Raw genomic sequence first — 23,946 nt, forward strand, 5'->3', positions numbered from 1 at the left:
GTATGGGGGTGGGTCGCCAGATGGAACTCCGCAATGTGTGGATCATCACGCAAATCGATGGCCGGTTGTATGGTAGGCCTAACGACCACGCGAAATAGTACTGGCCTAAGCCAAGTGAAATCGCTCAGGAGTAAGCAATTGCAAGCAACACGAAGCATCGTCGGTAAGAAACCAGGAAATGATCACCACCGGTTGAGCCTATCAAGCAGGCCGACTTTGTCGATTACGTCACAGTCCTTTAAAGCAGCCATTTCCATTCGACGAAGAGGCCGATTTGATGGGGGCCTAAGTGTTTCTGTGTCTTTTTACGCTCTGAGTTTGAAGTCAGATTCTTTCATGTTTCGTTCGTTTTGCCCCAGGATTGTGGTGTGAGGATCAGCGCCACTGACGGAGCGGGCTGGGGCCATTCAACTTCTCAAGCAGGCTTTTTGGAATGGAGTGCCGGAAAGAAGTCCAATGGCGTCCGGAACCACCGCCGAATAACGCCTTCCGGTGCCAAGCCCGCCCCCGCAGCATGTTTAATTCCCACCCTAGTACTTCGTGCTCTGGGAGTCACCCTTCTCTTCGAGATCCTTGGGAACTTTTTGGTGTTCACGGAAAAGGGCTACCAGCAATCAGCATACTCTTAAGATATTTAACGTCTATGTGCCTTCTGGGGTTGCATGGTGCCCAACAAAAATGTGTTAGGGTGCGTGGGATACTGGAAGAGATGAGATAAGAAAAGTGGTATAGTACTAATAGTAGTAGTGTATAGTAGTGGGGAGAGAGGAGGCGAGAGAGCCTAGTATCTAGAAGATAACGTATCTAGGTAACACATGGCAAACGGCGTCGTTCATTGACATAGGAGTCAATATAATTCTACAATGGCTAATCCAATCCCACCTGGGCACTCTTTCATGATAAGTTTGATCCAATGACGTGTAGTAGCATGCACGACTATTGCCGTGTCTCTGCAGAATAACCATGTCAAAGAAGATAGTAACCCTGGCCAGCGGCATATATTAGAGCTCTAGTCAATGAAGATACACTGCTTTCATTGATTGGCATCCCTCTTATCGCAGCTTACTTGAAGACAAGTTTTGAGCTACAATAGTTGAAAGGGCAAATTGCAACTGCTGGGCTTTAGAACACTATAAGAAAATCGCCCAAAGCCGACTTTGAACCATTTAGAAAACAAGCGACTTTTTGCCATCTCAAAACCCCCATCACAACCATTAACATGAAAGTCATATTCCCAACTATAGTTTTCCTGGGCTCAAGTCTTTGGGGGTACTTCCACAGAGAGATACCATTCACCGGCATTCGACCTCCTAGCTCCCTCGCCCAGCGCACACTGAGCAGCCTTCAATTAGCCGGTTCGGCGTATGCCCTGGGCGATCTTCTGCCAGCCAACGTTTCATCCGAAGCTCTGGGCATACAAAGCCCACTGCATCCAGTCCATACGCACAGAGTTCCGGGGATATTTGATACGCCAACCCCCATCGATCATAGCTTTATTGCGCCCGAAAATCAAACCCCCTAAGCCTCTGTCAGTCCCATTGACATCGAATGGGCCAAGGAAAGGGCAAGAACAGTCCCTGAGAGAAAGTCATGCTTGTTTTGATGATTACGAATTTCGGTATACTGGTGAAGCTCATCTTGTACCGCAGTGAAGACTGCGCCAACGAGCTTAAGAGCCACTATGACCAGCGCGAATACATAGAGGAGCTCTTGTACCTATACGCAGGTACTTTACCTGTGATAGGTAATCATATGCTGCGCCAGTTGGATCAGAAGTTTGCAAAGGTCGAAGAATCGATCCAGAGGCTGCATGCGAAGTTTGCAAAGTTCGACGGTGGTGTACAAGATTTGGAGGATCTCACCAACCAAGATCGAATAGATGAGGCTATGGCACGCTGAGAGAATTTTCACGAGCGGCTTAGGGAACTTCCCAGAGAAACTTCCCAGGCCTTCTCGGACATTGGGAGGACACTGAAGGCTTCGCTTGAGACCTCTGAGACCGATGATGTCAGTGCTGGAGAAAACTGATATGCGCTCCGTAGAAGTTACAGACTTGGAATCGACCACATTGACGGGGAAGGGGGGGTCGAATTTTGATTACTGGGCTGATTCACGAGAGCATGGGAACGATATCATATAGCGACCAAATTAAAGAAGTTTAATTCATTATTCATTCATCGTAGAAGTACAGGCGGTTGATGTGGGTTAACACAGCGAAAAAAAACACCCAAATTGTCATGGTCAAGCTTGCTCGACGAGATATTTTCGACAAGCGGTTTTCAACATCGCAATTCGTCGTTGTGTATGAATGAACACCTCGCGGTACATATCCAGACTCTGCTGTACCACTTCCTGTCGAGTTTTAGAGCCAGCACATATTTCAAGCATTCTCAGCTCCATCTCCTTTCGCAGGAATGGCTTGCTCAGCGATATGCTGTTCGGGAGGCCCGCCACAACATTATCATACCCCTCTACGAGCGCAATACCCAAGCGGGTGGGAATGAGCTCTTCGATCTTGCTGCGGCCACTGCCGCGCTTGTTCACAACCACATATTCCCTTTCTTTGATCTTTGCAATGTGCTCGGCCATTGTCGCGTCAGTTCCAATACCATTAGCATCCATGAGACCAATCAGCTCAGGTTCAGTCAAATAGCCTGGGGCCGTGGTTTTGCCCTCGGAGATATTGGCTTCTGTGGGCTCAAACATCTCGTCTTTCTCAAAATTAGGGAGCTGCTGGCTGCTTTCCCATTTGTCATAAACATAGACATCAAGGTAGTTCTTCTCCAAAACAATCAAGCCATTGGCATGGAACATCTCCTCTCCGTATAATATTTCGATTTCCGTTCCTTTGCCTTTCGCATCGTCGGAGCAGCAAGCGAGGAATCGGCGGGTCACAAATTCATAAACCTTCTTTTCATTCTCGTTCAACTGAGAAGGGTTGACCCAGCTCACTGGATGAATCGGTGGATGTGCCTTGTCATTATGAGATCCAGATCGGGGAGTCCTGAATTTACCATCGATGAGTCTGCACGGAAGTCAATATTGAGATATCCACTGAGCGACTCATGTGGAGATACTTACTCTCTGGCATACTGTCCCCATCTATTATCTGGATATTGCTTTTCCACAAGCTTCTTGAGATCGATTGCTTTGTCAAACTGATCGGTTTCGGTACGTGGATAGCTGATGAAACCTTTGGTGTACAGAGCCTCCGCGACCTATTGAATAGTCAATAATCTTGAGACCCATTAAAGCGGATGCGGTACTACTTACCTTCATAATTGTTTGACTGTCCAACCGGAGAAAGCGACTGCCCATCATCTGGAGGTCGACAGTTGTCAACGGCAACGGCCGCCATTTGCTTTTGGGCTTTTGATTCACTCTTGTGACCTTTGCCTTCTTTGCCAAGAGACAACGCTCCAGCATCATGATCACGGCTGCGCGGTCAAAGAGGTGAACTCGCTTCCAAAGAAAATTGACCTTTTTCCCTTCGCGTTGGAGCATGACCTTGATTCCCCAGAAAGTTTCCGGTTTGAAGTTTTGCACTCGTAGATAGCGGTCTACCACGAACCCCAGAGTAGGAAATTGACATGACCCTAGAAATAATTAGACTCGAGACACCGTGGAATTTGAGAACAAAGAATGTTACCATAGCTGATGACTTTCTCCTTCAAAATTTCCGCGACAGCCTGAAGCTGAAGGGTCTGCAAGCGCGTGAAAGCAGCTCCAATGCGAAGATCAAGCTCGATTCTAGCAGCCACAGCATTGGCTTGGAACTCGTCCAGCTCTACCGGTTCTCGCGCAGCTTGAAGAACATGTCTGAATTGCAGGATATATTGGTCAGCCGGGCAGGTTCTTTTCCTGTTGTCATTGAATTGACTTACGCTCTTTCCGTGTTGCTGAATCTAGCTCGTCTCACTTCAATTCGAGAATTGCCAGTCTTTGCCTGATTACGAACCTCTGAGCCGATATGCTCTCCCTCGCGATCACAATCGGTCCAGATAAACAAAGCTTTGCTATATCTCGCTTGATTTCGAATGTTTTCTGCGATTGGCAACTTGTCCTTCGGAAATAATTAGCAGATTAAGATAGATTGGATAGAGAGCAGACGCACCTTGTCAACCTCTTCCTTCACGGGAGCCTCAAACAGAGAGCCGGGGGGACAGGATAGCCAGCCCTTGTATTGACGTTCAAAGTCCAGGCCAGTGAGATGGCCAATCACGCTAGTCATTGTCACGGAACAATTCCCCCAAGGGGCCCCAAAGTTGAACTCAAACTCATAATTTTTCACGTATTGGTTTCCACGGATTGCATGCTACATCCCTTCATCAGTCGCTTGCTCATCGCGATATTTGAGCTACTTACCGTCTGAAAAGAGCCACCCGACATGTGCGTGGCCACGGCACGGGCAATGGCGGGTTTCTCTGCCACGCAGAGAATCTTCCGAGCCATGGCGAGTCCAGTGGACACGATCAGATACCATGTGAAGAGAGGGACACAATTGCAAAGGCTCTCGTCCCAACCGGGAAATACTTCAGTGGGGCGCCTTCTTGCCTCAGGCCACAACGCGCCTGATCAGTCGCGTCCCCCTTACATTACCTTACCATACTGTACGCTACACGTGCATGCATTTACACATACCATGCGCAGGAGATACTGTATGCTGATTACATACATAGAGAAACTACTATATAAAGTCGGCTTTCCCTCATCACCGCCCAACTTCAATAATGATATGTTACCTTCACGAAAACCAAGAGACTAACCAGTGTACCTTGGTAATATGGTAGGCGATGGAATAAAAAGAGCGAGAGCCGGGGCATGTGCAACCTGCCGGTGAGTTCTACCTAGCTGTTAATAAGTCATGTTCTGAGATAGGCATATCATGACAGTACCCGGAAAAGACGATGTGTTCCTGCTCCCCCATCAGAAGGTTGTCAACTTTGTCAATCTTTGTCTAAATCTTGCAGCCTCACCCGCAATGTTGTGCGGGCGAGTGGGACGGTGAATTTCCCGCCGAGTACAACGAATAATGAAGAGCAAAACAGTGCTGCTCTAGACTCACCCGAGCTATTTACCGAGCTTGTTTCTCTTTACTTTAACTATATACATAATATTGCGCATTCCGTCTTCCATGAGCCGAGCTTCATGCGTCGGCTGAATCATGGAAATGCGCCTTGGGTTCATATATACACGATGTGTGCATTAGCTGCTCGGTGAACCCCCCTCTATTCTATTTCGCACATTTACATTTATTAAATGAACTAACTATCAATTCCTAGCTATTCTGATAACCCGATATTTCGCAATATTCCCCCGTGTGCCCGCGGAAAGCTGTACGCAACCAAGGCGATCAATTATTGCCACGAGAACATGGTATCTCCGGACCTGGAGACCGTGCAAGCCTTCCTCTTGGTCGGGTATTACTTCGGCGGAGAAGGAAATACCCATGGGAAGTACATCTATATTGGGTTAGCCCGTCTGCATGCGCATCTTGTACCTCACGAGAGTTTCACAACCCCGGTACTTCGCGAGGAACATCGCCGAACATGGCTTTCTATTCAGATTGCTAGTCATTGGTCTGCTTCAGATATGGCTATGGAACCGACCTCTTTCTTCGAGGAGCCGATTTACCAACCAAAAATTGACGATGCAGAATTTCATACACTGGGCCCAGATCTCTTCGAGGGACCAGTATCACCTCCCCTAAATATGGCATGTGGGCTCAGATGGCCCATACTTTGAACATATTCACCAAGATAAATACTTTGCTACGTCGCCTCAGTCAAGAGTTGATTCCATTTCATCAATACTGTGAAGAAGCCGCAATTCTTGAACACGATCTTGATCGGTGGGCGGAGGGCTTGCCCTCCACCCTTGTCTACAATTATGCCAATTTTATGCATATGATCGGGAAAAAATTGGGTCAAATCTTTTTATCCATGCATATTGGCTATTATCACTTTCGCCAGATGCTTTTCTTCCCCTTTTTGGACTCTCGACTCACACAGTCGGCTACTTGCAGTAGAGCAGCAAAATGCAAAGAGAGCGCTACCATCGTTTCCAATATTTTACGATACTCAGAGACCACACCAGGGTGTAAGATGATCTACTTCATTTACGGGCATATTGCAGTCATCAGCTCCAGTGTTCAGCTCCATACTCTACTTTTCAGTGATGATCAGCCGGAGCGCAGTTTGGCACGAGACGGGCTGGTATCCAATTTTCAATATCTAATGAGCCTGAAATTATTTTGGCGTGTTGTCGATCATCATGTTTGTATCATCCTGAGTCCGCCATTAAGCATTGCTAATTCCGTGATACTTCAGGTCGCCCACTTGCGAATATTTCAGAACTCCTGTAAAGACTCATTGCTGAACCCATTTGCACTGGATAGCTGGATGGCACGGTTCCTCACTGAGCATACTTCGGCCCTTTCACAGAGACTCATGAACGATACCAACTGCCCTTCTACGGATACGGGTATAGCAGCAACAGATTCAATCAGCCAAGTGGACGGAGCTACTACTGCGGATAACCCCGTCTCTCAGGTTGAAGATACCGATAGACTTGAGGCTGCTGGGACGGAGGAGTCTGAGATTGACACTGCAGATTATAATGATCTATCAAGGTTGATAGGTGACCAAGGGATGAGTGGTCAAGCAATTGTGGATAGTGCTCTGAGTTGGCTTCTAAACGATCAAGCGGAAGGAGTTCAAGGTATTTACTAATGATCTTTGCCACTGTCAAGCAAAATTGACAGACTAGATAAGGACTTCCGAAATGATAGTAACACGATTGAGTGATTCAGCTACTGCAACTAGACAATCTTTTCCACATGAAACGCCCCGCAAGTTTGCGACTCTTGAGCGATTTTCCCCTTAGGAGGTATACCGTCCTCAGCCTTCATGTCTTTTGATGAGTCGGGAGCCAGCGTGTCCCCAAATAGTTCCGCAATTTCCTCCAAAGTCTTTCCTCCTGTTTCCGGAAGTAAGAAAAAAATAGACAAACGCGGCCACGAGATTAGTGGCAATAAATAGAGAATAGTATCGCCAGCCAACATTTTCCAATGCGGTTGGGGTAATTTGAGATAAGACAATTGCCGATACAGCTTTGCAGAACACTGCTAGACCCATGCCTGTCGATCGAAGGAAGAAAGGAAACAGTTCCGAGGGAACCACCCAAATAGTCCCGTTGAAAAAGACTGCATAGCCGCAAGAGTATAAGAAGATCATGGCAATTGCTGCACGAGCACCACTCATGTTTTCGGTGCTTGCACTCCCATAGAAAGCAGATAGAGCCATGCAAATTGCAATCATAACAGAGAGGAAAATCGATCCAACCCATAATGTTCGAGTTCGCGGCCACCTGTCTGCTGCAATAAAGAGATAAATTACCTGACCCAGGACGCCCATTATTCCATAGATGCCACTGATCAGAAGAGAGGTCTTTCCGGTAAATCCAACAGCTGCATAGAAGCTACTCTGGTAGTTTTGAATGACGGAGGATCCGCTGAACTGTCCCATTACGAGAATGAAACAGGCCATGAAGGTGCGATGTAGGTATTGACGGGAGAGCAGTTTTGTCACCGCGAGCTTGAAAGAGGTGACTTGACTGGAATCTGCGTGAATCTGAGCTCGGATCTGAGCTAGATCCTGCTCCACAATATCATCGTCACAGCTACCATGGATGAGGGCTAGAACCGCTTGTGCTTCTTGATATCGCTCCTTTTGAATTACTTTCAGGGGGTTCAGCAACTGGTATAAATGCAATATGTGATAAAGGAATAGGCGGATGCAGTACTTACACCATCTGGGGCTATATGGGATAAAGCAACACCCGATCGCCAACGCCAGTGGCCCGGGGATTTGCATGGCCAGGGGTATTCTCCATTGAGCATCCCCCGTTGCATAGGCACCCCCATAACCGATCCAATTCGCTGCAAAAAAGCCAATGGCGATCATAAATCCCTGGAGACCAACGATCGTGCCGCGTTGATCGGGAGGTGAGACCTCGGCGATATAGACAGGCACGATGGTAAGCATAATGCCACAACCGACTCCTGCAAAGAATCGACCAGCAATCATCATGTCGGCATTGATAGCGGCAGTCTGCAGAATACCGCCAATGATGGCTGGCATATGTGTTAGATCACTCTTGGATGACAGCTCGACACGTCCTGTAAGCTTCTGTAGGCATACCGATCACAGCACTGATGCAAATTGTCCAACGTCGACTTAATTTGTTGGCCAAATATCCTGCCGCAAATGTTCCGACGGCCTGTCCGACATTATACAAAGACACAATAGCACCTTTGATGCAATCTAGTTAGATTCTGGGGCTCTGGATTTAAATAGCAGAAGATAATCTGGCATTGTAACTAACCTGTCAAGGAGGCGTTAGCCCCGGTTGGGCCTAGCATGGCATATTTGAATGTGTCATGACCAAGAGTGGTTGCAATGATTCCTAGAAGCATTTTTGTCAGCTTCCATCCACCTGCCTGCGCCAGGAAAGGTTACCCGAACCTGAATCCACACCGTATACAAACCCGCCAAGTGCCACAACAAGAGATATCAAAATCACGAAGAAGTTGGCCATTCCGAGTTGCTGAATAGTATGATTAATGCTTCGTCTTCCTTGCGGAAATGTGATTCTTTAAATACTTCCGTGGTTTTAAAGTGTCGGCTTTGCCCAGATATGCATTTCTGGGGATCGGTCATGAAACCCCGAGCTGCACCACGGTTGAGACATGATCTTGGACAAGCTCCCCAGATTATTGAAAGGAAGATCCACGATCTCATTCACCTCGCATAATTTTCCTCCGCATTTCACAGCAGCTAAGTTTGTGGATAGCGGCCGCCGGCGAATCAGAGTCCAAGAACACCGCCGAACGCCGCCCTACTCCGCTTCTTCAACCGTCCCCGGCCTCGACGAATACCCCAGCGTCTTCGAATCATCCCACCTGCATTGGATCCAACTGTGTGTCACTCCACCCATGACTCGGGGCTTCGTGGAAACGCACCCCGAGTGGGCGCTCTTTCGTCCATGTTAAATATGGCCGGAGAGTCAGCCGGTGACTGAATGAACATTTCATCATTATCAGCATCAATTTCCATCCACGATGCCACTCATTGAAATACCCACAGTCGAACAACATGCCACAGGTTTTGGCATTGGGGCAGCAACTCCGCGTCTGTCTTGGCGATTTATCACCGCTACTGACGATTCACCACTCAACTGGGAACAGACAGCATACGAGTTGCAAGTCGTTCGTTCGGACTGTGAATCACAGGAAGAGACCTTCCTCGTGAAGAGCAATACCTCGGTGCTAGTTCCATGGCCTAGTGCCCCGCTAAGGTCTAGAGAAGTCGCCCGAGTCCGAGTCCGGGTCTATGGCGGCAGCTCTGACTACGAGCAAGCCGAAACCTCTGAGTGGTCCCCCTGGAGGATTATTGAATGTGGATTGCTTGACCGCAACGACTGGAAATTTAATCCAATCGCAGCCCCTGGAGCCTCTCAACCAGATAGCCCTTTGCGGCCGGTAAGGTTTCGAAAAGAATTTCAAATCCCTGCATTAGGTTCTATTGAGAAAGCCCGCCTCTTCATCACAAGCTTTGGTGTCTACCGCACCTTCATCAATGGAAGACTTGTGGGCGACCAATGCCTTTCTCCAGGGTGGACGAGCTACCGTCATCGCTTGAACTACCAAACCTTCGACGTGACATCACTCCTGAATCCCAACGGCCCCAATGCCCTAGCGGTGGAGGTTGCCGAGGGATGGTATGCAACCCGTCTAGGGTTCCGTGGTGGGAGAAGACAGCTTTACGGAGATCGGCTGGCTGTTCTGGCCCAGCTTGAAATCCATCAGGGATCTGTCAAAGATCCGTTTTCACTCGGCACGGACAGCACATGGACTTGCACACCAAGTGCAATTCTTCGAAGTGAGCTCTACGACGGCGAGACTTACGATACTCGCGAGGAGAATCCATCCTGGAACACTGCTGAGCTCGATACTGGGTCGGCTCGGGCATCTAACTGGGTCCAAGTTCAGAAGCTAGATTTTCCAAAAGCAGCACTGGTGGCCCCAGACGCTCCTCCTGTCCGTATAACTGAGGAAATCACCCCTGTTGCAGTCCGGAAAACACCGCTAGGGAATACAGTCATTGATTTTGGTCAAAACATGGTAGGCCGACTTCGTGTGTGCTCTCTGAAACTACCCGCTGGTTCCCTGGTGTCTTTCACGCACACTGAAGTGCTAGAGAATGGTGAGATTGGAACTCGACCACTCCGACACGCTAAGTGTACGGACGAGATTATCTGCGATGGTAGTGAAATTCTCAACTGGTCGCCACAATATACATTCCACGGGTTCCGGTACGTACAGGTTGATGGTTGGGACGAGGAGCAAAATGGATTGCTACAGGACAATCTCTCAGCGCTCGTGATGCATACCGATATGACTCGCACTGGTTGGTTTTCTTGCTCTCATCCTATGGTCAATAAGCTACATGCGAATGCCTTGTGGAGTATGCGCGGTAATTTCCTGTCCATACCTACGGATTGCCCTCAAAGAGACGAAAGACTGGGCTGGACTGGAGACATTCAGATTTTTTGCTCATCGGCAAGCTTCTTGTATGACACTGCTGGAATGCTTGGCGGCTGGCTTGAAGATGTAGCGGCGGAGCAACTCAATGAGAACGACGGCTGTGTGCCTCCATTTGTGGTCCCCAACGTTATCAGTCAAGAATTGTGGCCGCATACGCCTCAAGCCGTATGGGATGATGTGGTGATTCTGACTCCCTGGGATCTCTACCGATCTTATAGCGATATCGACATTCTCAGTCGGCAATATCAAAGCATGATCGCGTGGATCGACCGCGGTATTCGACGTGGCTCCGATGGATTGTGGGACCCCAATCTATGGCAGCTGGGTGACTGGCTGGACCCCACAGCACCGCCCATCGAACCAGGTGATGCACGCACAAATGGAACCCTCGTTGCAGACGCATATCTTGTACATGTGACATCTGTGATGTCTCAAATCAGCGAGATCTTGGGACATGGTCAAGATACCGCACGCTTTAAAACCGACCATGCGAAACTGAAAACTATGTTCCAGGCAAAGTATATTGCGTCTTCCGGATTGCTAGTCGGTGACACCCAGACGGCTCTTAGCCTTGCCCTAATGTACGACCTTCACGCCACAACTGAAGAGGCTATGGCTGCGGCATCCCGCTTGGTTCATCTTGTGCGATTAGGAAAGTTCCGCGTATCGACCGGCTTCGCCGGCACCCCCGTCATTGCACATGCTCTTACCAAGAGTGGGAACCCTCAGATTGCTTACCGAATGTTGCTTGAGAAAAGCCGCCCGTCGTGGATGTACCCAATTACCATGGGTGCGACAACCATGTGGGAGAGGTGGGATAGCATGTTGCCGGACGGATCTATCAACCCAGGAGAGATGACTAGCTTCAACCACTATGCCCTTGGATCTATCATCAACTGGCTCCATTCCAATGTTGCCGGTGTGAGTCCTTTGTCAGCCGGTTGGAAAAAGATCAAAGTGGCACCGACTCCTGGAGGCACAATAGACTCGGCTGAGGCGGTTTATGAGACCAGGTACGGAAGGTTGGAGTGCAGATGGTCGATTGAGAAAGAAGCAGGGCTCTTCAACCTGGATCTCTTAGTTCCTGCGAATAGCCGCGCACTGGTTTTACTTCCGAGCCGAGAAATCTTGGCGAAGTTCAAGGCTGGCCCTGAAGAAGGGGATTGGGTGGGCTCAGGCCGTCACCAGTTTTCTGTGCCTTTTGAGTGGGAGGACTACTCTAGCCAATGGCCTCCCAAACCACTCATTCCGATTATGCGACGACCTGAGCCGGATCAGATTGCGTGATGGTAGCACCTTGAATATTAGATAGGTATCATCGACGAACACGATTGTGAATTTATGAGTCCATAGGATGGTGTACCCGTAGTAACGTAATTCACCACCGAGTGGGCCACACAACCAATTTTTCGCGTTCAACCGCGTTCATCTATCTTCTATCCACCACCATGCCTCCAATTCGCGTCGGATCAAGCCAAGACTCTATCCAACAAGAAGGCCGTCTCTTGCTTGCTATTCAGGCTATAAAATCCAAAGAAATTAGCTCTATTCGGCAAGCTGCAGATCAGTTTTAAGTTCCCGGAATACGCTCACGCGTCGACTACGTAGGACTACAAATCGCGCTGACACTCGCGCAAATGGCCATAAATTATCCCAAATTGAGGAGGACCTACTTATTCAGTGGATAATATCTATTAATACTCGTAGTGGAGCACCTAGACACGCAATAGTACGAGAAATGGCCGATCTGTTAATCCGAAAGCGTGGTATAAAGGATTTTAAGCCAACAGGCTTGAATTAGGTTACAAAATTATTAAACGCTATCCAGAGCTTAAATCTCGCTTTTTACGACGATATAACTACCAAAGGGCACTTCAAGAGGATCCAAAGATTATCAAAGAATAGTTTAACCTCGTTCAAACTATAATTCAGCAATACGGTATTCTTACAAACGATATCTATAACTTTAATAAGACTGGCTTTACGATAGGCCTTTGCGCAACTTATAGAGTAATTATCTGATTAGAATACTATAGACAGAGATCAGTTTTACAGCTAGGAAACCGTAAGTAGGTAACTGTAATTAAGTTAATTAGTGCTTTAGGATAGGCTCTTCTACTAACACTGATCTTTAAGGGTAAGTAATATAACTAAGCGTGGTTTTAAGAGCTCCCTTACGACTAGTATTTTGAGGTTAGCACGAATAGGTAGATAATTAATAAGATAGGTCTTAGTTAGCTTTAAAAGCAGTTTATTATATCAACAAATAGCCGTATACCTAGATAATATCGATTATTAGTCCTTAATGGACATAGAAGCTATCTTACACCAAAATTCAACCAAACTTATACAGATTACAACATTATACTAATCTGTATACCTGTATATTCTTCGTATCTTTTATAACCTCTTGATATTAGGTATTTCGCTGTTCTAAAGCACATATATAGTAGCTTAGTTGACCAAAAAATACGGCTTAGCGTTAGTTATATCGACAAATTTGATTTCCTTACAGCTTATCCACAAGCTTATATCAATACATTTAAATCAGACACTATTCAAAATAGCTTCTAAGCAGCTAGATTAGCACCTTTTAATCCTAAACCAGTACTATTACAACTCAATATTCAACTCTGTACGCCTACGCCTCCTAGAAGCAGTAGTAGTTAAGTAAGTATATTTTACCCATATACACCTACAAACGTCGATAAGCTTTATAAGTAAGTATCCTTAATCAAGGCTTTCTTAAGACAATACTCATGAAGCCCTCCATCACCTTCACAGACTGCGCTAAACCAGCTTATCAAAGGCTGTCAAATCGCAATATAAAAGAGTATCTTTCTCGACGCAGAAAATACGAGACTATATACGGAAAACCTAAAGCAGAGGAAAAAGCGTACTCGTACGAATAGATAGATATCTCACAATAATAGTCTATCCGTACAAGAAGCACTGGAGCTTAAGGAAGCTTATGATACGTTCTTTCAGGCAATACCAGGTCTAAGAGTGCCACCAGCGCAGAGAACGCAAACACCAAAGACGCGGGCCCTACCTAAATGTGGTAAATGCAGTAAAATATGGCATAAAAAGAATGCTTGTCCAACTAGAGAATAGGGAATATAAAGGCGTTGTAGTTGATATATAAATATAAATGTGCAGAAATAGCGGTTGGGTGGCCCACTCGGTGGTGTGGCCCACTCGGTGGTGAATTACGTTAGTGCCTTACTGCCTTAATATATGGGCATAGTAGTGCCAAGAGGCTAATCCCGATGAGGTAACCCAAACAACCCGCCTAGCAACGCCCCGGGCCACTCCTCTTTACTCGTATCTTCTTCATTTGACAGTCCGAGTCTATCTATCTGATATCTGGAGATGGCTTCTCTCCCACTTCCACGTGTTGAGTCCCTGGTGGAGTCCACCTCCTTCAAACTCACTGTTCTTCCCTACCTATCTCAGCTGCAGTATCTCCCCGCTAGCTTGCACGAAGCTGGCTGCGATCTGGGTAGCTTGAAGGATGTTTACATTGCGACAAACCCCCTGGTCTCCGCCATTGCGATAGGATCGGTCTTGGCTGCGCTTTTCTTCCTGGCTGCCGAGGTCAACCGTAACTATTCGCAAGTGGACCGCTTCTGGAGTATCTTGCCAGCGGTGTACAACGTGCACTTTGCCGCTTGGGCTCGCCTGGCCGGCATCCGTACCCAGACCTTGGATACCATTGCCGTTATCACTGTGTTATGGAGTGTATGTGCCCATGTTTTTACTTGATGCGCCACCGATCACAAGCTAACTGGGATTGTTTTTGAATAGGCTCGTTTGACCTTCAACTACTGGCGCAAAGGTGGCTACCAGATCGGATCTGAGGACTACCGCTGGCAGATTGTGCGCAGCAAAGTGAACAATGTTTTCTTGTTCACCATCTTCAACTTCTCGTTCATCGCTGTCGCCCAGTCGATCCTGCTACTCTTGATCACCTGCCCCACCTACGTATTTGTTGTTGTCGCAAATAGCCAGGGTACCGAAACCTTTGGCCTACCAGATCTCGCGTTCTCCCGCGCGGCGTTCTTCTTCATCATCATCGAATACTTTGCGGACCACCAGCAGTGGAACTTCCAGACTGCCAAGCAGGAGTACCAGAAGAACGCACGCATCGCGGGAGAAAACAAGGACCAGTACTCTCCTGAGGATCTGGAGCGTGGCTTTGTTGTTAGCGGACTCTGGTCTTGGTCGCGCCACCCCAACTTCGTTGCCGAGCAGGCTGTCTGGCTTACCTTGTACCTCTGGGCCTGCTACCGTACCGAGACCTACTTCCAGTGGGCCGGACTCGGCGTTGTGGGATATATGATGATATTTCAGGGTAGCACCCGTCTGACTGAGGACATCAGTGCGGGCAAGTATCCTGAGTATGTGGAGTACCAGGCTCGTGTTGGCAGGTTCCTGCCTCGTCTGTCTGCCGAGGCCTCGAAGCCCAAGAAGGGCAAGAAGGCCGCTGCTCCGTCTGAGGAGGAGCAGGTTGACGACAAGAAGAGCAATTAAACATACGGATGGGTTTGAAGTGGCTAAATGATGCTATCTCCTTGGGCGGGCTTCTTCTTTTGTTTTCTGTCATATATCAATTTTTTGAACCCATCTAATTTTTCCTGCGACTTGAGGGTTTGACTTCAAGTTTTTACCGAAAATAAAAATATTGGCTATTAAACAGTCTAAGTGTTTAGAACCATTAGTTGTTTGCTTTAGCCTCAGTGTCTCACTGTCAGTGAAGATATTTTGGTCCCACCTATCTAACTGTTTCTTAGTAGTGATGAATGGGTCGATATTGTTTTGTAGACAGCCTCAAATGCGAACTTGGAGTGAGATTTCATTCAAGTACGCAAGTCACTAGATTCTCCGTAACTGAGACTAGATTCTTTCATAGCATGGATGCAAAGCAAACCTTTCTTCACGATTGGCGAACAATAGACGGCCAGTAGACGACCAGCTACTTCGAAACAGGAGAGGAATCGAGTATCGAAAAGACCACCGAGTTACGTTGGATTTGAATAGGCATCAACTAAAAACATGTTTCAAAGTTTCTTATAGTACAATTTCCGCAAAGATAGAAGCATTGAAACCCCAAGATAGAGGTTGAGCGGACACAAGAGACGATAAAATCTCTTCATATTTAGTCGCGACATGGTAGAAAGGAAGAAGGGAGTTGTTTGTGGAGAGACACAACAAAGAGGTAGGAGGGGGGATTTGAGAGAAAAAAAAGTGAACAGTAGATAGGAAAGGGGATGCAAATCGATAAATACAAATAAAAAAACCAAGGACACAGTGATATCACACTCCCTGCAAAATTGACTAAAACAAGCCCGCCAAGAAATGCAGACAAATCACGAAAGCATCCACCACACTGAGCCGTCTATCATGGCAAAGGAGTCTGATCCTTACCTGAGGCCTCGTCTGGGTTCTGAGTTGGCTCAGGGGGAGCAATGGTCGCACCACCCTTACCATCGAAGTACTTGGCAAACTCGCCAGACTCGGGGTAGGGGCGCGGGCCAAGAAGGCGGATCAGATCATCACGGCCAAGGACCTCCTTTGACAGGAGTTCTTCGGCAACGATGCCGACCTCCTTCTTCTTTTCAGTCAGAAGAGTGTTACATTGTTGATAAGCCTCATCGATGATGCGGCGGACCTCAATGTCAATGCTGCGGGCAGTGTCTTCAGAGAAGGGCTTCTGAATTTGTTGTCCGTCCTCCTCATAGTGAATGAATCCAAGCTTCTTGGACATACCAAACTTTGTGACCATAGCAGTAGCCATGCGAGTGACCTTGTTGAAGTCGTCACTGGCACCGCTGGTCACAGTATCGAAGTGGAGCTCCTCACTGACACGACCACCAAGGGTCATAGCCATGCGATCCATGAGCTGGTTGGTGTTCATCAGGTAGGTATCACCTCCAGCAGGAAGGTATTGGGCATAACCCAAGGCACCCTGGCCACGGGGGATAATGGAGACCTTGAGGAGCGGGTCGGCCCACCGGAAGTACCAACCACAGATAGCGTGGCCGGCCTCGTGGTAGGCGACGGTTCGCTTCTCCTCGGGGGACAGCACCAGAGACTTCTTCTCCAGGCCACCAATAACACGCTCAATGGCCTGCTCAAAGTGCTTCATGACGACCCTGTCAGCGTTCTCGCGAGCAGCTAAAAAGAAGTGGAGTTAGCAATAATCTAGCAAATTGACGGCGTACTAGCTACTTACCAACAAGAGCAGCTTCGTTCACGCAGTTGGCGATATCGGCACCAGCAAAGCCAGGGGTCAGAGCAGCAAGTCTACCCTCGAGGTATTCCATGTTCTCATCGGTGACAATCTTCTTCAAGTGAACGCGGAAGATCTGCTTACGGCCATCCATGGTGGGACGATCGATACCAATGTGTCGGTCGAAACGGCCAGGACGCATGAGAGCCTTGTCGAGAACATCGGGTCGGTTGGTACCAGCGAGGACGACGACTTGCTCAGAGGTATTGAAACCATCCATCTCAGTCAAAATTTGGTTGAGAGTGCTTTCACGCTCATCGTTACCGCCGCCGAAGTTTTGCTTGGCTCGAGACTTTCCAATAGCATCGATCTCATCAATGAAGATAATACAAGGAGTGTTCTTCCGGGCGTTTGCGAACAGATCACGGACACGAGAGGGACCAACACCAACAAACATTTCGACGAATTCGGAACCACTGACACTGTAGAAAGGCACGCCAGACTCACCGGCGGTAGCCTTAGCAAGTAAAGTCTTACCGGTACCAGGAGGACCAGAGAGGATAGCACCGCGGGGGATCTTAGCACCGAGCTTCTGGAATCGCTCCGGCTGTTGCAAGAAGCTGACGAATTCCATGATCTCGACCTTGGCCTCGTCCATACCGGCGACATCAGCGAATTTGATCTTGACATCAGTCTCGTGGTTGAACTTCTTGGCACGGCTCTTGCCAATGCCGAAGATTCCGCTTTGGCCGCCGCCGCCACCACCGGCACGGCGCGAGAACCAGAAGATACCAGCAATCAGGAGTAGAGTAGGAGCGAAAGACATCAGGGCACTGCCCCAGGGGACCTCGTCAACATAGGCAACGGGAATCCGCTCCCCAGAGGGAATACCAAGTTCATATTGAGCCTGCTCGAGCTTCATTTCGAAGCTTTCGACAGATCCAATGCTAAAAAGCACATGCGACACGGGTTGGCCATTGGATTCAGGGTATGCTTGAGCCGAAGCCTCACGGTTGAGATCAACCCGAACGCGGCTGCGGTTCAGAACAGTCAATTTCTCCACGAGACCCTTTTCGAGGTAGTTGGAGCGGAATTCCTGCCAGGTGATCTCGTGAGAACCAGAATCTCCAGGGAAGAAGCTGCGGTATACGTAGTATGTGACAACTGAAGTGATGAAGAAAGAGGCGGGATCAAAACGGAACTCGAAGACCTTGCTACCGGGGGGGAAACTGGTCTTTCTTTTGCTTCTTCCCCTGCTCCTTCTCCTTCTCCTTCTTCTTCTCTTGCTCCTCCTTACTCTTCTGCTCTTCCGGCTTCTTATCCTTGGCATCCTTTTCGCTCTCCTTCTCCGGCTGCTGTTGGCTCTTCATCTTTTGAAGTTCCTCCGGGGGAATCTTCATGTCGCGAGCTACTTCTTCCCGTGCCATCTTGTCGGCATGCTCATTGGCGTACTTGAACAACCACCGCACCATTCGGAGGTAATCCATTAATGAGGCATCCTTATAGTTTGTCATGAATTCCTTCAATTCGGAGGGCAGGCCGTTTTTCATGAAGTGCTTCCGGACTTGTTGGGTTGACTCATGCTGCGACTCCGGGATTCGCGACTCAATGTGCTTGATGAAGTCATCGAGTTGTTTCTGTTCTGTCTCGGTCAATTTCGATTCGGACTTGTTCGGATCCTCATCTTTGCGACCATCGTTCTCCGGGCCGTTCCCGGTTGACTGGGGATTTCGGGATTTGTCGTCCGGGGGAGTCGGGCCTCCAGGACCCTGTGTGGCGAAGCTCCGGACACGGTGCGATGTAATAAGGGAAGAAAGCTTCGATTGAGGGAGTCGCACGGAGGACGGTCCAATACGACCGATGGAGTCTGTGGCTCTCCTCGAGAATCGAGCAAGGTTGCCTGGCCGCCTCAAGAGGGTGGCCATGGTCGAGGATTAGAGAGCCCGGAGGGCTGGTAGGGCGGGAGGGAAAGGTGATCAATCGGTTTCGGTTGCGATGGACAACTTCGCGCAATCCATAGATGGAATTGGAGGTGCGGTGGGAAGCTCTCACGCCTGCGGCCAGGTTCGGCGCATCGGGTTTTCTGCCGTTCCGGCTCTACGTCACGTGGACATCGGAACCCAGTCGAATCGAGTGGAGGGTGGATTTAGCGGTGTTAAGCCATGGAGTTACTTGGCATGAGAAATTACTTTAAATAAAGAGGAGAAAGAGAGGGAGATGGAGAGATGTGATTCTCAATATACATGAAGAGGAGATATGTAGTACTATAGTAGTATGATGGGGGATGTGGGAACGCCCGTTCCATGAATCCAAAAAGAAAATTATGAACTCCTTGTAGCTCCCGCTTTTTGCAAACGCCATAATATGTGAACCATTAAATGCCAGCCTGTCATTTCATTCTTTGGTCATGATCATTGAGGCTGGCCATTTGAGCCAACACCGCCGGATTCAAAAACGGGGAAATTTGTAGACATATCTGCCCAGTCCCATTCAATCGTCATTGGCATCTGCCATAAATCCTGGGGAACAAATGGTTGTTGGAACGACCCGATGTTTGGAGTGGCATCATAAGAGCCTTGGTCGGAGAAAGGAACATTGCCAAATTGTTCCGGGCTAAGCATATCTGGGAACTCTTGTCCAAGGCCAGGCATGTTGTGAATGGTACTTGGAAGACCATTAGGGAGGCCGGTGTTTGAAGGGATAGAGGGGTCATTGCCAAAGTGTTTGGCATCGTTGGCCGAGGTAGCGGGATTATTGGCAAACATGGATGGTGAGAAGGGGCCAGAGGTAGAAGGTGCGTGTTGCGTTTTGGGTCTTGGGGATGTTGCGGTCTGTCCTTCATTTGCCTCGCGCTGTGATTGATCGGACTCATCCGGCGCAGTCTTTCGCTTCTTTCGTGCGTGCGATTCTCTCTCGGCTTTATCGAGAACCACTTTGGCGATTCTTTCGAACTCTCCACAGAGCCCAAGCATGCGTTTGATGCTTCCATTGGATTCATCAGAAACCAAAGTGGACAGAAAGTTAACCACCACATTCATCAACTTGATATCGGAACGTGCACGGGCATCACCGGGGTTTTGAAGGATATTAGCGAAGAGCGTGACAAGTGCAGATACCGGGTAGTAGAGGATTAGCCTAAAATAGTCATATATTAGCAATAGAACATGGCGAAGAGACATGCGAAGAACTTACCAAACGCAAGCAAAATCTCCCTGGGGAATATACTTGATCAGGTTGATCGAAGCTCTTGCTGCTGTCACACAAAGAACGGCTGAAAGGAAGACCCTGGGGTTCAAGGGTCGGGCATTCAAACCTTGAATCGCATAGTTTGACAAGCGGCTGGTCCAATATCCATGATGCACAGACATGCGGTGAATTGTAGTCAGACAGTTGTAGTATGAGAACTGAAGAACAACGACGTGAAGAAGAAGAGGGCCGTGGGTGACTTGGATTTCATGTTCGGGGCGGAAGTCGACAGGAATGTTGTCTTTCCAATCCTCCAGTTCCTTGTCAAGCTCACCAATGGTATTGAGCAATTCTCCATCGGACTGTTTAGAGGCCTTGGCTGAGTAAAGCCTCTTGTAAACGCTGCTTTCGATGGTTGCAAATTCACAAAGGGACCTGAAGAGGTTGAATTTGCCCTTGCCATCAGCAAGTGGGACATTCCCGACATTGTCAGGTGGATCGTCGCTGGGAAGCTCAACATTCATGTCATCGTCGTCCTGTACAGGGGGTCGCCCAGATCGAAGACAGATACTATTTCGCAGTTAGTATAAATATGAATGTATGATATTGAGGCCACAAACTCTTTATCAAGGCAGTATGCGATCCAGAACACACGTTTCCGCTGTTCCACCTCGACTGGATTGAGCCCAAAGCCAGAGCCGCGTTTGTGTAGCCCAATGCTATGAGATAGACGAATTGCTGCGGCAACAAGGAAAAAGGCTGGTTGGGGATTAGGTGTGCCCTGAAGGAAAAGTGACTGTGGGTTTGTTAGAGCCAGATTGGGAAAAAAATCATTTGGAGAATACTAACCATGCCTAACAATGCCTGAACACTCAAGAGATCCGTATTCCTCATTGTCAATTCGGTCAAAACACCCATAGCATTTTTCAAGTATAACCACGCTTTCTTATCTTCCTCGTGAGGAACCAAATTGCTCATCACCCGAAGTCGATGTGAGATAGCGAGAACGACATTGATACTGGCCCACCAACCAGAGCCTTCATAAGGATCCCGAGAATATTGTTTTTCCACGAGATGCATGAACGTGGCTTCGTGGAACAATGGGAACACGCAATTGAAATTCTCAAAAAAGTCCTTGAACAGAGAAAGCGCCTCTTCCTTCGGTGGTAGGGGCTTGAAGACCCGCCGAGCGAATATATCGCTGAAGATCTCCGGTTTCCAATACATCCACTTATTGTCATCAACGTAGGCGGACGAGATCATGTCTTGGAACGAAGTATCACCGGTTTTTTCGTTGACCCATTGAATTCCCTTTGGAGAGAAGATAGAAAATCCGGACGAGGAACCTATAGATTGGTTAGAAACGAAGGAATTCCCTTGGGGAAGAGTACAATATACCGATGTATCGGGTCTCGCCGCAGTTGTTGGTCACAAGCGAGCACATCATGTCTGATAAGGCCTCCACCTCGGTCTCTGACTCCTTCTGTGACTCCGGGGATGTAGCGGCTGTGCGCGGGCTCGAGCCTGAATCCATGTGCGGTGTCGTATTGTGAGAGGCGGGTGCGGTTTGCTGGGTTGCACTCGGAGTTGAAAACTTATTCACAGTTCTCGCTGCGTTTAAAGCGTTCGTCCGATCCGCCAGTCGTTTTTCGAGTGTTCCCAGATCGGTTTTGCCATTATCGTCCTCAGAGAGAAGTCCCGACAACCGTAGGAGGGACTCCATGCGACCCAAGCGGTTCTCCAACCCTTCAATGTATTTGGCACTGCACAATCCATCAGATATTTCCATTGTCCGATATAACTTCTCGCCCTTGGCGGTATAACATACCCTTTCGGGGGATTCCGTTTCTTTTCGACCTGAGTGAAAACACAGTCCGTCTTATAGTTGCTGCAGTGCGAGCACTTGGGCATCTTGCCGTCGCACTTGATCTTCTTCTTCCGGCACATATCGCATGCCTACAAATGATATATGTTAGCCTCGACATGAGTGGGAGGAGGGTGTTCCAAGTCAGAGATGCATACCCTGGCAATTCGTCGTCGTTTCGCCTCGTTGGTCTCATCCCCGCGCCCAATGCCGAATCGTCCGCGTACATAGACCCCGCAGACATGCCGGCCATGTGCGAACCATCGTGGGGGTAGCCACCGAACAGTTGGGGCTCCTGGTTCATCATCATGTCAAATCCGATGCCATCGCCATCCCCCAGACCGTCCATTTTGAGAGTGATATTCTTTTTGCTTCCCGCTTTTTCGCGCGCTGGAACTTCCGCGGAGTGGAGTCGAGAGGAGAGGGCGGTGTTAAGTAAGAAGCTGCGGGGCTATCAGGCGTCTCGGAGACGCGCTTTTTCCGGAGGTCCCCTTGGAGGCGATCTTTGCGAGAAGAGGGTCAAGGTCAGGGGGAGGAGGGGGGATATCGTCAAGGTCGGTTCCAAATGGATGACGCATGTAACGGAACAAGGCAAAAAGAGAATGGTCTTTCGGCGATAGAAGGTTGTTACTAAGGACCCGCTGAGTCAACCTAGTGTGAATGCGAATGCGAATGATATCTAGTAGCGTTCTCTGTCAAAGAAGTAGCCTAAGCTAAAGGGGCAGTTTAATCTAAAGCTCCAGTTCAAGACACGCAAAGCCTGCTGCCTTAATTAAAAGCCAAGAACGGGATGTGGCGGTGCGGTGCGGAATCGATGAATTCCGTCCGATCTTTCGTCCGTTCGGCGCCGAATCCATCTGGTCCCGCTATCAATCAGGTACAAGGTGGATGACCCCGTGGAGTCTCCCGGGGAAAAGGGTACATAATGTACCTACTACCTGATGGACTACGGTTTTAATCTACTTTCAATCTATTCAATATAGAACCTTTGTGACTTGCTGTTGCACTTTGCTTCCTCGATCGGAGGAAGATGTTCACAACATGGTATCTGTAAGACAACTCGAACCTAAAAACTTGGTGGTTGACGGAGTTTGTACACCACTTGCCGAGGCGTCCGCCATGCATTGCTGGAACGAGACAACGATCAGCGGTCTCATGATTGATGACCACTTGCTAATCCTGGTGCTTTAGGCGTGGCGGGTGATTTGAAAGGTAATCAATCAAGAAAATAGTATGTAATTGATAATAGTACATTCAAGGAGGAGTGGCGATCTCGTATGAGTATATGACACATGTGCATAGAGTACAGAAAGATTGTGGGAAGAACGGTTTGTTCTCCCCATCAACCTGGGAAATATCAACCAAACGCCACGCTATGTATGCACCCAAAATCCAGCCAAGATCTCTCGGGACGTGCAACGCCGGAACGTCGCGGCGCCGCGGGCCCGCGGGCCCAGGAGACAAGAACCACATCTTGGCCGGAGAAAGGGGACGATGTTTAAAACGACCAAAAACCGAGAGCATTGTTCAGACATGCTTTTCGAGAAACTCCTTGGCTTCGTTGATCTTCGTAGCCAAGTACGGACTGCCGCCGCGGTCGGGGTGGTTGAGCAGCATGAGTTGGCGGTGCTTCTTGGTGACCTTGTCCTTGGTCAATCGGCGCTCACTATCGATGGGAAAAGAAATTGTTAGACTCGTCAAACTGTATATAATCAAATTGGTTCAACCCGGGAAGACATACGAAAGCTCGAGGATCAAAGAGGCCTCGCGACGGTTCATGCGTGGCTCGAAACCTCTGTACAGCGAGTCAGTAATCTCAAATCCAGTAACCCTTGAATATCCAAAGTATTAAACGAACCCTTTGAAGAAAGCCTTGCCTGCAGCGTTGACGCCACCTTGGGAACGGCGGTAGGCGACCAGACCAGCGCGGCCCTGGGAGAAAACAGTCAGTTTGGTTCTCGTTGGAATCTCCGAGATTGGACTCACCAAGAAGGCAGCGGTAGCAATACCGAAACCAACAGCAAGAGTAGATGCCATTTCGAGGGATTAAGAGGATGA

At 48.5% G+C, this 23,946-nt stretch overlaps 10 protein-coding genes across 10 annotated transcripts; 5 read left to right on the forward strand and 5 right to left on the reverse strand.

The window, feature by feature from the left end:
* Positions 1–1,590: 1,590 nt before the first annotated feature.
* On the forward strand, positions 1,591–1,899 carry N7509_008733 (uncharacterized protein; the record flags this gene model as incomplete). The annotated part of the gene is made up of 1 exon (XM_056633370.1): positions 1,591–1,899. The coding sequence occupies one exon, from the start codon at positions 1,591–1,593 to the stop codon at positions 1,897–1,899; it is 309 nt and encodes a 102-aa protein (XP_056483990.1).
* Positions 1,900–2,241: 342 nt separating this feature from the next.
* Positions 2,242–4,452, reverse strand: N7509_008734 (DNA topoisomerase 3; the record flags this gene model as incomplete). The annotated part of the gene is made up of 7 exons (XM_056633371.1): positions 2,242–3,025; positions 3,082–3,218; positions 3,274–3,596; positions 3,650–3,819; positions 3,885–4,063; positions 4,115–4,315; positions 4,366–4,452. 7 exons carry the CDS (start codon positions 4,450–4,452, stop codon positions 2,242–2,244), a joined length of 1,881 nt encoding a protein of 626 aa, XP_056483991.1.
* A 744-nt stretch (positions 4,453–5,196) lies between these two features.
* Positions 5,197–6,731, forward strand: N7509_008735 (fungal specific transcription factor domain-containing protein; the record flags this gene model as incomplete). The annotated part of the gene is made up of 3 exons (XM_056633372.1): positions 5,197–5,216; positions 5,283–5,694; positions 5,760–6,731. 3 exons carry the CDS (start codon positions 5,197–5,199, stop codon positions 6,729–6,731), a joined length of 1,404 nt encoding a protein of 467 aa, XP_056483992.1.
* An 89-nt stretch (positions 6,732–6,820) lies between these two features.
* N7509_008736 (hexose carrier protein) lies at positions 6,821–8,598 on the reverse strand (the record flags this gene model as incomplete). Its single annotated transcript, XM_056633373.1, has 6 exons — positions 6,821–6,978; positions 7,133–7,738; positions 7,808–8,134; positions 8,202–8,312; positions 8,386–8,466; positions 8,520–8,598. 6 exons carry the CDS (start codon positions 8,596–8,598, stop codon positions 6,821–6,823), a joined length of 1,362 nt encoding a protein of 453 aa, XP_056483993.1.
* Positions 8,599–9,121: 523 nt separating this feature from the next.
* N7509_008737 (alpha-L-rhamnosidase) lies at positions 9,122–11,893 on the forward strand (the record flags this gene model as incomplete). Its single annotated transcript, XM_056633374.1, has 1 exon — positions 9,122–11,893. The coding sequence occupies one exon, from the start codon at positions 9,122–9,124 to the stop codon at positions 11,891–11,893; it is 2,772 nt and encodes a 923-aa protein (XP_056483994.1).
* A 2,085-nt stretch (positions 11,894–13,978) lies between these two features.
* Positions 13,979–15,139, forward strand: N7509_008738 (DUF1295 domain protein; the record flags this gene model as incomplete). The annotated part of the gene is made up of 2 exons (XM_056633375.1): positions 13,979–14,347; positions 14,414–15,139. 2 exons carry the CDS (start codon positions 13,979–13,981, stop codon positions 15,137–15,139), a joined length of 1,095 nt encoding a protein of 364 aa, XP_056483995.1.
* Positions 15,140–16,007: 868 nt separating this feature from the next.
* On the reverse strand, positions 16,008–18,763 carry N7509_008739 (ATP-dependent metallopeptidase FtsH/Yme1/Tma family protein; the record flags this gene model as incomplete). The annotated part of the gene is made up of 3 exons (XM_056633376.1): positions 16,008–16,783; positions 16,842–17,977; positions 18,057–18,763. 3 exons carry the CDS (start codon positions 18,761–18,763, stop codon positions 16,008–16,010), a joined length of 2,619 nt encoding a protein of 872 aa, XP_056483996.1.
* Positions 18,764–18,833: 70 nt separating this feature from the next.
* Positions 18,834–19,019, forward strand: N7509_008740 (uncharacterized protein; the record flags this gene model as incomplete). The annotated part of the gene is made up of 1 exon (XM_056633377.1): positions 18,834–19,019. One exon carries the CDS (start codon positions 18,834–18,836, stop codon positions 19,017–19,019), a length of 186 nt encoding a protein of 61 aa, XP_056483997.1.
* A 230-nt stretch (positions 19,020–19,249) lies between these two features.
* Positions 19,250–22,237, reverse strand: atrR (transcription factor atrR; the record flags this gene model as incomplete). Its single annotated transcript, XM_056633378.1, has 7 exons — positions 19,250–19,973; positions 20,031–20,594; positions 20,645–20,820; positions 20,874–21,370; positions 21,423–21,787; positions 21,853–21,912; positions 22,047–22,237. 7 exons carry the CDS (start codon positions 22,235–22,237, stop codon positions 19,250–19,252), a joined length of 2,577 nt encoding a protein of 858 aa, XP_056483998.1.
* Positions 22,238–23,415: 1,178 nt separating this feature from the next.
* Positions 23,416–23,925, reverse strand: pam18 (putative mitochondrial DnaJ chaperone (Tim14); the record flags this gene model as incomplete). The annotated part of the gene is made up of 4 exons (XM_056633379.1): positions 23,416–23,554; positions 23,630–23,683; positions 23,747–23,820; positions 23,875–23,925. 4 exons carry the CDS (start codon positions 23,923–23,925, stop codon positions 23,416–23,418), a joined length of 318 nt encoding a protein of 105 aa, XP_056483999.1.
* Between the last annotated feature and the right edge of the window lie 21 nt (positions 23,926–23,946).

The sequence above is a fragment of the Penicillium cosmopolitanum genome (genome assembly GCF_028827165.1).
Source record: "Penicillium cosmopolitanum strain IBT 29677 chromosome Unknown utg000009l:1.0-9042332.0:1.0-9050551.0, whole genome shotgun sequence".
NCBI lineage: Eukaryota > Fungi > Ascomycota > Eurotiomycetes > Eurotiales > Aspergillaceae > Penicillium > Penicillium cosmopolitanum.